Genomic DNA, 12,955 nt, shown 5'->3' with positions numbered 1-12,955 from the left:
CTCTGTTATTACAGGCTTTCCCTTATTACAAGCAATAAAACAAAGTTGCAGCATTTCTTAAGGTTTCTGTTTCCTCCGCTCGCCTGTCTTGACCCTGGACAAATCGGGGCCATTCAACACCACTTCTATCTTTTTTTCCAAGTGGGCATTAGAGACCCATGGAACAGGGTCAAAGACGGTGATGCAAGCGAGAAGAATTAAAATCGTAACGCTCCCTTGTCGGCAGAGTCCATACTATCTTGCAAGCCAGCAAAACTTAAAATTTCCTTGAGCCAAGGGACACACACAGAGAAAGAAGAGAGAAAGAAACACACACGGGCAAAACCGAGAGGAGCAAAATCGTGTTTTGTTTTGTTTTTTAAAAAAAATAGCGGCTGGGATCTATAAAGTTGAATTTTTAAATGCCGAACAAACCCGACTGAGCCAGGGCCAATCTCTCTCTCCGGCAAGACAAGCATTGAAAAAAAAACAGTCCTTGAATAAATGCATAGTTTAAAATGCAGAGAGGTTTGTTTTTTTAAAAAAAATTCTTCATAAAGACGGGTTTTGCCAGCCCGCTGTTCAATTTTTCATCGTTTGTGGGGCTTTCACCTCCTCCTCCTCCTCCTCCTCTTTTCTGTTTTTAATTTAAACATCTAATTTAAATTTGAAGAGGATGCAATCACCACCCGTTTTTTTCAAAAGCGAAGCAGTTTTGGGTGAAAAACCCGAGGGGAAGCGAGGAAGCAGCTAAGAAGCCACAGCTAAGATTGTGGGGAGGTGGGGTGGGGGAGGTTAGAAATAGAATAAGAGAGTTGGAAGGGACCTTGGAGGTCTTCTAGTCCAACCCCCTGCTTGGGCAGGAAACCCTACACCGCTTCAGATTAACAGAGATGGTTTTAAGGCTGTTTCTCCATTGACACATTTAGTAGATTATTCCTGCCAACGTCCATACAGCTTCTGCAGAACTCAAAAGCCATTTTGCTCCGAGTGTAGCGGGTTTCTGGAGATGGGTTCAAATCCCAACTCTGGTGTCTTTTGAAAAGAAGCTGGCTGGCCATCTATCAAGAATGGTCTCCTTGTTTTCCCTGAACAGTACAGGGGGGTTGGACTAGATGGGCTTAAGGGTCCCTTCCATCTCTATCTTTCCCAGATTCTACTATTATTTTTGTAGGAGAAGGACAGGGGCGGAGCCAAGCAAGGAATTAGCCTGGAACCGTTACGTTCCCACAGAGAGTCAAAGTCCAACCCCTCTTGAATTCCGTTAACTCTTATCTAGCACCAATTTAGTGCTGATCGATAGTTGACTTCTGAAATTCTTTATTGCATGAGTAATAAATCAGATTAACTAGCGCTTAATCAATCAATCAATCAATCAGATTAACTGCCACTTAATAAATCAGATTAAGACTAGATTCGTTGACTAGAGTTCTCTAGTTCTCTAGAGATAAAGAGATATAGAGATAGATAGATAGATAGATAGATAGATAGATAGATAGATAGATAGATAGATAGATAGATAGATAGATAGACAGATATAGAAATATAGATGATGAATAGATTGATAAAAAGATATAGAGATGACAGATAGATAGATAGACAGACAGACAGACAGACATAAATATAGATGATGGATAGATTTATAGAGATAGAAATAAAGAGATAGAGAGATGATGGATAGAGAGAGAGAGAGAGACCGAGACAGAGAGACCGAGACAGAGAGATAGATATAGAACAGATTGATAGATAGATAGATATAGATAGATAGATATGGACAGATATAGAAATATAGATGAATAGATTGATATAGAGATAAAGAGATATAGATGACAGATAAGATAGATAGATAGATAGATAGATAGATAGATAGATAGATAGACAGACAGACAGACAGACAGACAGACAGAGAAATAAATATAGATGATGGATAGATTGATAGAGATTTAGAGATGACAGGCAGACAGACTGCAATTTTTTTAATCGCATGAGCAATAAATCAGATTCCAGTGGAACTTAACCTGTGCTCCTGATTCTTTCCGTCTGACAATTATTATTATTATTATTATTATTATTATTATTATTATTATTATTATTATTATTATTATTATTATTATTATTATTATTATTATTATTATTATTATTGCTACTATGTTTCTAGGAAAGCACAGGAAGGCACCAACCTGGATCATGTACAGCTGGGCAATCCGATATTCCTCAACGCTCATGGGGAGAGGAATCCGATATTCTTTTATGAGCATTTTGAAATCCGGCAGCCTTCTGATCCGGTCGGGAAGGCGAGCCAGGAGACCTTCACTGGAGGCCTCTTAAACGACCACAACAACAACAACGAAGGCGGGCATTTCCTGCAATCGAAGCAGAGAGAGAGAGAGAGATTGGAGGAAAAGTTTGCTTTCATGGGGTCCTGCTTGGAGGGAAGAGCAAATCTGTCTTTCTTGACCTCCCATAGAATTTCGTGTTCCCTACAAAAAACAGAGATTTAATCTGTGAATTAATTTAACTGGAGGTGGGTTTCACATCATTTTATCACGGGTTCGTTGCGCACCGAAAATGTGAGCGCGCAGCCTTCCGCTTATGTGATGTGCTCTGCTTGCACGCTCGGCTTGCACACATGCGCACGGCTTAGAAAACGTGGCTCAATAGGACGGCATAGCATCCACCCGCAGGTCGCCACTACCGGTTTGCCCGAACCGGCCCGAACGCCACCACTGAATTTAACCCAGAATTTAACGCATCTTAAATGAAGGGTCCTTGGTGCTCACCGAACTCCCTATAGCACTGATGATGTTCCCTCGTTGGGTTATGAAACGTCTGCAAGGAAGCAGCCAAGATCAGAGACCACCAAGGACCTCACAGTAGTGGTCTTCCTCCTCCTCTTTCTCTTCCATCTCCACCTCCACTTTCCCTTTCCTCCTCCTCCTCCTCCTCCTTTCTGCAAACCTCCCTCCTTTCTAGCACTGATGATGTTACCTAGATGGGTCATGAAACATCTGCAAGAAAACAACCCAGCTCGGAGAGCATCAAGGACCCTACAGTCATCGTACTCCTCTTCCTCCCCCTCCCCCTCCCTGAAAACCCCATTCCTTTCTAGCACTGATGTTGTTACCTAGTTGGGTCACGAAACGTCTTCAAGAAAACAAGCAAGCTCCGAGAGCACCACAGGCCCCACAGTCATTGCCCTCCTCCTCCTCCTCCTCCTCTTTCCCTTTCCTTCTCCTCCTGTCTGCAAACCCCTCTCCCTTTTAGCATTGATGATGTTACCCAGTAGGGTCATGAAACGCCGGCAAGGAAACAAGCCAGCTCAGAGGGCACCAAGGACCAAACAATCCTCCTCCTCTTCCTCTTCCTCTTCCTCCTCCTCCTTGCAAAAACCCCTCTCCCTTCTAGCACTGATGATGTTACCTAGCTGGGTCACGAAACGTCTGCAAGAAAACAACCAAGCTCAGAGGGCACCAAGGACCCCTCCAAAGAATATCAATACGGCGGCCTCATTAAATTTCACAGCTTCTCGCCCCTCTGAAGTGCGAAAAGGCCTCCTAAAGAGCAGCCGGGTTTTCTTCACCCCGTAGAAATCCTTAATTGGAGTCCTTTCTCTGGAAGCTGTTATTTGGTTGGGGAAAGAAAGCAAAAAGCACAATCCCCAATGCTGGATCCTTTTTCACACCTGATCGCGCACGAAGCAAAAGCCAGCCCTGAGCCCGAAATCCACCAAATCGCCATCCGAAAGCGGGTTTCTCCTCCCCCTCCCCATCCCAACCTCCTTTGTCGGGGAGAAAGTCTGCCCGTTGAGCAAAAGACACACGCGCTTTAGACAGGCACCCCCAAATTTCCTTTCGGGTCACTTCCACGTGGTTGAGATATTGGGGGGGGGGGAAAGGAGAGAAAAAAAAAACATTAGCTGTTATCGAACTCTTCCAAGCAGTCGAGACGAGAAAACCAAACCGTAAAATACTAACTTTACCTTCACCGTAAAGGTTATAATAAATGAATCTTGCAAGTCCTGGAAACATTTCTCTCTGTCTTTATTTTGCAGGGACTCTAACAAAGAGTCTTTTCTGAGATGCTTCCCACGCCCCTTTTCCTTCTGAGGGCTCCGCGAGCCTCTTCTCTGGCCATCACCTTGGCTGCAGCCCTTCCTCCTGTCTGCCAAGGTTGTTCTCACAGTCCATTAAAAACCTCCCGGCTGAAATGCCTTGGGGAAAACCCCTGCTCTGCCCTCTCTCTTGAAATTTTTATGGCATTTCCCTCCCGAGGGCACCTGCAGCAACTCTGCAAAGACTTTGGCTATCCCTCAATCCTCCATTCCTAACATCTGGAATCGGGGAGCAAGGGGGGGGTGAGAACAGGCCACCTTTCCAAGCAGCTTGCCGCTACATAGCACGACAGATGTGCTGCTTGAGGGAGTCGTGACAAAACAGCACCCGACGTGGCAGCGCAGCGCAGCCTTCTCTGCCGAGAAAGCGCATCGTTCGTTTGCACGGCGTCCTGATCGTACGGCGGAAACTTTTGGGAACTGGGCTACATCTTTGGGGAACCTTGAGAGTTGGGTTCCGACGCCACCCTAAACCACCGTTTCCGTAATTCTGCTTTCTCAAAAATAAGCCACATTCGTTCACGCAAACTTGAGGGACTGTAATATTTAGGAACAAGCCAAGGCAGAAAAACTCTTAGCACGAACGGAGAGATGCTCTCTGTTTAAGTCGGAGATATATTGAGGGACATTTGGCCCCCTCGCAGTCCCCTTACCCATCTTCTCATTATTCAACTAACCCAATGGTGAAGTCCAATTTTTTTTTTACACCTGGTTCTGTGGGCGTGGCTTGATGGGCGTGGCAGGGGAAGGATACTGCAAAATCCCCATTCCCTCCCCCACTCCTGGGGGAAAGATATTGCAAAATCTCCATTCCCATCCCATTCTGGGACCAGCCAGAGGTGGTATTTACCGGTTCTCCAAACGACTCAAAATTTCCGCTGCCGGTTCTTCAGAACCTGTTGGATTTCAACCCTGAGCTAACCCCCCTGCAAGTTCAGAAGGGAACTTTTTTTTTTTTTTTGCAAAACGTGAAAGCGTTTTGCAATCAATCGCCTCGGCTTCGCGAAGGCCTGCAAAAGCTTTCCGTTTCAGCCCAGCAAATTCTGCCCTTTTATTCACGCCAAGCCGCTCAAGCAGAACGTGATTTGAGTTCTTGCAAGTCAAGGGGGATTTTGACAACTCCAGCAGGGTGAGGTGAAACGTTTCAAGACATATCGGGGCCTTAATATGGCCTTAATATTCTTTATAAACGCACGGCTTGCTTAGATATTCCTGCTGTTATATTCTGTGCTCCCTACAATTGCCATTTCCTGATTCTGTTTCCGGCTGACTGACAGATTAATCGTGATTTTACAATGAGATTCTCAATCGGTATTCCTCAGCACATTCTCCGGCTACCCGGCAGGCTTTTGGCCCTACCTATTTCGAGGTTATAGGGACGCAATGGCGCGGTGGCTAAGACGCTGAGCTTGTCGATCGAAAAGTCGGCAGTTCAGCGGTTTGATTCCCTAGTGCCGCGTAACGGAGTGAGCTCCTGTGACTTGTCTCAGCTTCTGCCAACCTAGCAGTTCGAAAGCAGGTAAAAAACGCAAGTAGAAAAACAGGGACCACCTTTGGTGGGAAGGGAACAGCGTTCCGTGCGCCTTTGCCGTTGAGTCATGCCGGCCACATGACCACGGAGACGTCTTCGGACAGCGCTGGCTCTTCGGCTTTGAAACGGAGATGAGCACCGCCCCCTAGAGTCAGGAATGACTAGCACATATGTGCAAGGGGAATCTTTACCTTTACCTATTTTGACGCTGAAAGATCTTTTGGAGAATAACTAAAGAACGAACAGGGAGGTTAACGTACCACGCTGCAAAAACCCACTTTGGATTTTCAAGGGCTTTGTAGCTCAGCCTTCTTAAAAAACCCAAAGGATCTACGAAATTTTGCTTCCCGGGAGACCTAGGGATCTAGAAATCGCTCCTGCTGCCCTGGACTTTGTTTTGCAAGAATAACATGCTCTCCAAAATACAAAATGCGCCCGCTCACCCCAAAAGCGTTGGGTAAACGCCGAGAGAGCCGCCAGCCTTGGCGTTCATAATGCATTGCTATTATGGATTTCTTTCAAACCTCGGTGCCACCCCTGAGGAATTAGACGGCGAAAGTGAGAAAGCAGAGCTCTGAGCCAGGCCAATCGGATATCTAGCACTGTAACATAAGTTTCAATTGCTTTCAGACCGGAGAACGCAGCCTGTGCATTATGCACCAGCGATCAGATGCTCCGAGAATCGGGCACAAATCAAACATTAAAGCCCTCACGGTGGAGACTAGCAACATGTCAGGGCCCAACCCACCAGCACCGCCCCCTAGAGTCGGGAACGACTAGCACGTATGTGCGAGGGGAACTTTTACCTTGAATCCTTGAATGTTGGATACCTTGAATGTTGGATAGCCATTTGTTTGAAATGGTGTAGGGTTTCCTGCCTAAGCAGGGGGTTGGACTAGAAGGCCTCCAAGGTCCCTTCCAACTCTGTTATTGATAAGAGTTATGTTATCTGTTGGGCTTTGGCCCCCTGAATGGTTTCTCCTTCTCACCTCCTCTATTTTTCCTCTCTCCAACTGTCAACACCCCCCCCACGCCCCGTGGGGGGAAAAAGTGCTGGAGAAATGGAACACGTGAATCCTGAGAGATAAACCACAGAAGGTTTAGAGACGTTGACTTTGTCCTGCCCTTCAGACCACAAATGTGTCGTCCTCGCCGAATCTAATTTTGGACCCTTCTGACGAGGTGCAAAAGAATCGCAAAGCCTCCTGTGCCCCAAAGGAGCTTTTGACAACTTCCTCCGTTGTTTTTTTCCCCCAGTAAAACCCATTTCTACGCTTCAATTCTCTCCCCAGTTGGTCGTCTTCCAATCCCAATTTTCCTTCCTCCTCCTGGCCCTCCCCACACTCGCTCCTCTACCATGGAATCTAAAAATACCTGGCTAAAAATATACATTAACAACAGAGAAATAGAGAAAGGGAAAAAAGGTAGAGAGAGAGAGAGAGAGAGAGAGAGAGAGAGAGCTGAAAATAGTTTTTAAAGGAGGAGGATCCACCCGAAAATAAATACCAGCATAATCTCAAAGGAGCATCTTGCAGGAGATAAACTGTGCCTTGAAGACTGGTCCACCCAACAATCAAATCTGGCTCCAAAGGATGGAGACCCACTCGCCAAAAAAAACCCAGTTGCAAAAAGAAATGGAAAAAAAAGTTATAAACCAGGGCCTGGGATGGCAAATATGCCCTGAAAGATTTGTAAACAAAAATTCATCATTTTTGAAACGAAAGGAAAAAACAAATAAGGGTTTGTTTGTTTTTTGGTAGTTCTGGTCTTCTCCAGCTAGAGTCATCGTTGTTGGGTTTTTATTTTGTTCCGCACCACAACATCGGCCAAACGATATTTTGGGAGATGCGAAAAGGATGAGAAATATTCACCCATCTGCTTTGCCCCTTGAGGATCAAAATTCCACTTGAAAGCAACCACAGGCGTTAAAACCGTACAAGCATTTTCCAGGAATTAATCTAGCCATTAAAAGTTAAGGAGTAGCAAGAGTCAACACATTCTCCAAAGCACCAGAGGGCGGGACAAGAAACAACGGATGGAAACTAATCAAGGCGAGAAGCAATCTGGAATTAAGGAGAAACTTCCTAACGGTGAGGACAATCAACCAGTGGAACAGCTTGCCACCAGATGTTATGGGTGCTTCCTCACTGGAGGTTTTCAGGAAGAGACTGGACAGCCACCTGTCTGAAATGGTACAGGGTCCTCTGCTTGAGCAGGGGGCTGGACTAGAAGACCTCAAAGATCCCTTCCAGCTCTAATCTGATTGATTGATTGATATAAAGTAATTCTTCTGATGGTTGTTGTATTTTTTATCTAGAATAGAGTAGAGTAGAGTAGAGTAGAGTAGAGTAGAGTAGAGTAGAGTAGAGTAGAGTAGTATTCTATTCCATTGGAATAGAATAGAATAGGATTTTTTTATTGGCCAAGTGTGATTGGACACACAAGGAATCTGTCTTGGTGCAGATGCTCTCAGTGTACATAAAAGAAAAAATACCTTCATCAAGAATCATAAGATACAACACTTAATGATAGTCATAGGGAACAAATAAGCAATCAGTAAACAATATCAATATAAATCGTAAGGATACTAGCAACAAAGTTACAGTCATACAGTCATAAGTGGAAGGAGATGGGTGATAGGAAGGATGAGAAAATTAATAGTAGTGCAGATTTAGTAAATAGTTTGACAGTGTTGAGGAAATTAGTTGTTTAGCAGAGTGATGGCGTTTGGGAAAAAAACTCTCCTTGTGTCTAGTTGTTGTGTTGTGCAGTGCTCTGCAGAGTCGTTTTGAGGGTAGGAATTGAAACAGTTTATGTCCAGGATGTGAGGGATTTGTAAATATTTTCACAGCCCTCTTTTTGACTTGTGCAGTATACAGATCCTCAATGGAAGGCAGGTTGGTAGCCATTATTTTTTCTGCAGTTCTGATTATCCCCTGAAGTCTCTGTCTGTCTTGCTGGGTTGCAGAACCAAACCAGACAGTTATAGAGGTGCAGATGACAGTCTCCATCGTTCCTCTGTAGAACTGGATCAGCAGCTCCTTGGGCAGTTTGAGCTAGCAAAATATTTTAGGAGATGCCAAAAAAGATGGGAAATATTCGCCCATCTGCTTTAGCCCTTGAGGGTTAAAATTCTACTTAAAAGCAATCACAGGCGTAAAACCACACACACAAGCATTTTCCAGGAAAACAGCGTGAACAAATCTAGCCGTTAAAAGCGAAGGAGTTGGCAACGTTATTATTTCATGTTGTGCCGACGGATCTGAAGGGCCATTAAGGAACAAAAGGAACAAACCTGCCAAAAAATTAAAAAACGAAACAAAACCCAGAACCAAAAACCAAATCCTACACGAGTAAAATTTGCAGAATCCAATTCAAGTCGCCTAGAATCAATTCCCTTTCGTGCAACTCGTCTTTTATAACCAGGTCTATCTTTGATAGGTTGAAGGCCTTCACAACATAAACAAGTTATCTACCGACAGTGGTTGGTTTCACAGGGACTAGAAACTTGAAAAAGAGTCCTTTAATTATACTGGGTTTTTGTTTTTGTTTTTTTGTTTTTTTTTGTTTTGGTCAGTAGGTTTTGGATTGCTTGGCCCGCGATTTCAAAACTGGTTTATCTGCTAGCCTAAATAACTGTCAGAAAGAAAGGGACTCCTGTTATTAAATCACAGAGGGGGTAATGAATGCTCACATACTGTACTTTGATTGCTGATTTGAGGCAAGGCCCCGATTTCGCGACAGAGGTCTAAATGTTTAATATCTATGCTTTCACATGGCTGACGTGAAGAGATTAGCAATATCGCACCCATCCAGGACCTTAATTGTTCTCAGCACGCTCGCTCAGAAATTATTAGGGGGGGGGGACGACAGAAAGATGGCGTCTCGTGGCAGCTGAAGCCCCCCACCCCACCCCACCCCAAATGCTCCAACAATTAGCCTTGGGGCTTTCCTAATCTTGCCCATTTCTCACACTTTTTCCCCTCCGCGGTGTACTTCTTCTTCCTCGTCGTTTTTCCACAACGCAAACCGGTCCTGAAAATGGCTGCAACCCAGCCACTAATAACTTCTAAATAATTGATGGGCTGCCAAGATGCTTTCGGATTGCAAAAACCAAAGTGGAATCCCCCCGAGGGATGGAGCAAACAACAACAACAACAACAGCAACAGCAACCACACAAAAGCTCTGCTCATCGCCCAGATGCAAAAAAAAAAAAAAAAAAAGAGAGAGACACTTGGAAAACTGGAGAACCAGTTTGGTTCTAGTGATTAAATACACTAGGCTAGAAACCAGGACACCGGGAGTTCTAGTCTCACCTTAGGCATGAAAGCCGGCTGGGTGACTTTGAGCCAATCACCAGGAGACAGTGAGTTTTAGTCCCACTTTAGGCATGGAAGCCAATTGGGTGCCTTTGGGCCAATCACCAGGAGACGGTGAGTTCTAGTCCCGCCTTAGGCATGGAAGCCAACTGGGTAACTTGGGGTCAATCACCAGGAGACAGTGAGTTCTAGTCCCGTCTTAAGCATGAAAGCCGGCTGGGTGACTTTGGGCCAATCACAAGAAGACGGTGAGTTCTAGTCCCGCCTTAGACATGGAAGCCAACTGGGTGACTTTGGGCCAATCACCAGGAGACGGTGAGTTCTAGTCCCGCCTTAGGCATGGAAGCCAACTGGGTGCCTTTGGGCCAATCACCAGGAGACGGTGAGTTCTAGTCCCGCCTTAGACATGGAAGCCAACTGGGTGCCTTTGGGCCAATCACCAGGAGACGGTGAGTTCTAGTCCCGCCTTAGACATGGAAGCCAACTGGGTGACTTTGGGTCAATCACCAGGAGACGGTGAGTTCTAGTCCCGCCTTAGGCGTGGAAGCTAACTGGGTGCCTTTGGGCCAATCACCAGGAGACTGGGAGTTCTAGTCCCGCCTTAGGCATGGAAGCCAACCGGGTGACGTTGGGCCAATCACCAGGAGACGGGGAGTTCTAGTCCCGCCTTATGTACGGAAGCCAAGGTTGAAAAACACCGCTAAGGCAGTACTCCCTGCAGAGGGGACCTATTCTCCACTTAGCTTCCTTACTCAGCTCAACCAATTCCCTTTTCCCTTTACTATTTTAACCAAAGACAGAACAGTTACAACCCACAGGGATCCAGAGATCTGCAGATGCCCACACAAAAACAGGCCAAAGGAGCCCACAGACACTCACTCTTACACCCCCTGGCAGTGACCAGCAGTTTGGACAAACCTGGGAATCCCCAAGGAAGAAAGAGATCTCTGGCTGACCAACAGCAGCTTGGAGACACAATTCATCCCACGTTGTCAAACCATCGACGACAGATTCATCTGCTTCCAAGCACAGGACGAAAGCAATATATATATATATCCTTTTCTGCTCACTCTCAGGAAATTCCTAAATTTCCCCTGGATAATTCAGGACGTGTGGCCTGGAAGGGGATACTCTTTCGTCCAGCTTCTTGCAATATCCTCCGTCCCACCTTTTCCTTCCTTCCTTCCTTCTTCCTTCCATCGACCAAAGCAGGGCACTGCAGTTTTGCTTGCAAATTTATTTTAACTGCCTAATTCCCAAACCTACCCCAAACGGCTTTGTAATAGGCAGGAATGGGGACAAATCTATATGGTATATACATATATATATTCACAGAGATATTTGTACCCAGACACACTGTTTAAGGGAAGATGGAATATGTGTGTGTGTGTATACATACACATTCCATCTATCTATCTATCTATCTATCTATCTATCTATCTATCTATCTATCTATCTATCTATCTATCTATCTATCTATCTATCTTTCTATCTATTGTTCTCATTGTCAGGAAATTCCTCCTTAGTTCTAAGTTGCTTCTCTCCTTGATCAGTTTCCACCCATTGTTTCTTGTTCTACCCTCAGGTGCTTTGGAAAATAGCTTGACTCCCTCTTCTTTGTGGCAGCCCCTGAGATATTGGAAGGTTGCTATCATGTCTTCCCTAGTCCTTCTTTTCATTAAAGTAGACATACCGAGTTCCTGCAACCATAACATAACATAACATAACATAACATACTAACAGAGTTGAACGGGACCTTGGAGGTCTTCTACTCTAACCCCCTGCCGAGGCAGGAAACCCTACACCATTTCAGACAAATGGCTATCCAACATTTTCTTAAAAACTTCCAGTGTTGGAGCATTCACAACTTCTGCAGGCAAGTTGTTCCACTTATTGATTGTTCTAACTGTCAGGAAATTTCTCCTTAGTTCTAAGTTGCTTCTCTCCTTGATTAGTTTCCACCCATTGCTTTTTGTTCTACCCTCAGGTGCTTTGGAGAACAGCCCGACTCCCTCTTCTTTGTGGCAACCCCTGAGATATTGGAAGACTGCTATCATGTCTCCCCTAGTCCTTCTTTTTGTTAAACTAGACATACCTAATTTCTGCAACCGTTCTTCATATATTTTAGCCTCCAGTCCCCTAATCCTCTTTCTTGCTCTTCTCTGCACTCTTTCTAGAGTCTCCACATCTTTATTCTGTATTCTCTGTCTGTTTTCTCCCAAAAAAAATTTTCTACCTCTCCCTTCTAACCTTAATTCCTCTCCCAGAGTTGCTTCTTAATGGTTTTAATGCAAATATTTTGGGGAACTGGGGATTACCGACACCCTCTGGGCACGAAGCCATGCCAGCCTCCAGTCTGAGAAGCATCGTCTTCCAGAAGGGACGCCTAGTTCTCGTTCTGTTTGCATTCCCGGGAGATTCTGCCAACATTTAAATCAATTATCTAAATTTACGTCAGACATATCTGGATGTAGAGCCCGGATGTTCAATAAACAGCTGCCTGATTAAACACGGGGACAGAAGCGGAGGGATTAGAGGCTCTCGCTTCCAAAACATAGCTACGGTTTCCTCACAGAAAATGTGGCAACTCAGTTGGGAAGGAATTTCATTTATCGGGGAAAAAACCCCCAAACATGGCTTACAAAGCTTCGTTTAGTGACCATTCAAAATTACCACAGCCGTTAACAACCTTTCCAGCATCCCCGGGGTCGTAAATGATCACAATTCAGATGCTTCCTATTTATGGCCATTGCCGTCTCACCCTTTTTACGACCAAGTCAGGTCGGTGAGCAAGCCGGATTCACTTAACAGCCAAGTTACCGACCGCAGTGTTTCGCTTAACGAACTGAGGCGAGGAAGGTCGTAAAAGGGAGCAAAACTCACCCAACCGACGTTCTCACTTAACAACAGAAATTTTGGGCTCGGTTGCGGTCGTAAGACGAGGACTATCTATACTTTACGTTTCGCGTTTTTAATTTAGATCCAGCGACACACGCACAGAGCCAGGAGCGTCT

At 45.1% G+C, this 12,955-nt stretch overlaps 1 protein-coding gene across 8 annotated transcripts in view; it reads right to left on the bottom strand.

Annotated features, from left to right (window-relative positions):
- The window catches only part of PITPNM2 (phosphatidylinositol transfer protein membrane associated 2), a 116,437-nt gene that overhangs the window by 58,904 nt on the left and 44,578 nt on the right, over positions 1-12,955 (bottom strand). For 7 of the 8 annotated variants that reach the window (XM_058158366.1, XM_058158372.1, XM_058158371.1 and 4 more), the window contains exon 2: positions 2,160-2,342. In XM_058158366.1, coding sequence (XP_058014349.1) covers positions 2,160-2,237 — 78 coding nt within the window. In that variant the 5' untranslated portion in view covers positions 2,238-2,342. Of the gene's footprint in view, positions 1-2,159; positions 2,343-10,859; positions 10,969-12,955 lie in introns of those variants that run through there. The other variant, XM_058158368.1, reaches the window with a different exon arrangement.

The sequence above is a fragment of the Ahaetulla prasina genome, chromosome 15 (genome assembly GCF_028640845.1).
Source record: "Ahaetulla prasina isolate Xishuangbanna chromosome 15, ASM2864084v1, whole genome shotgun sequence".
NCBI classification, from domain to species: Eukaryota; Metazoa; Chordata; class Lepidosauria; order Squamata; family Colubridae; genus Ahaetulla; species Ahaetulla prasina.
Note: the sequence above shows the minus strand (reverse complement) of the source record. Positions and strands in the feature narration are given on the sequence as shown.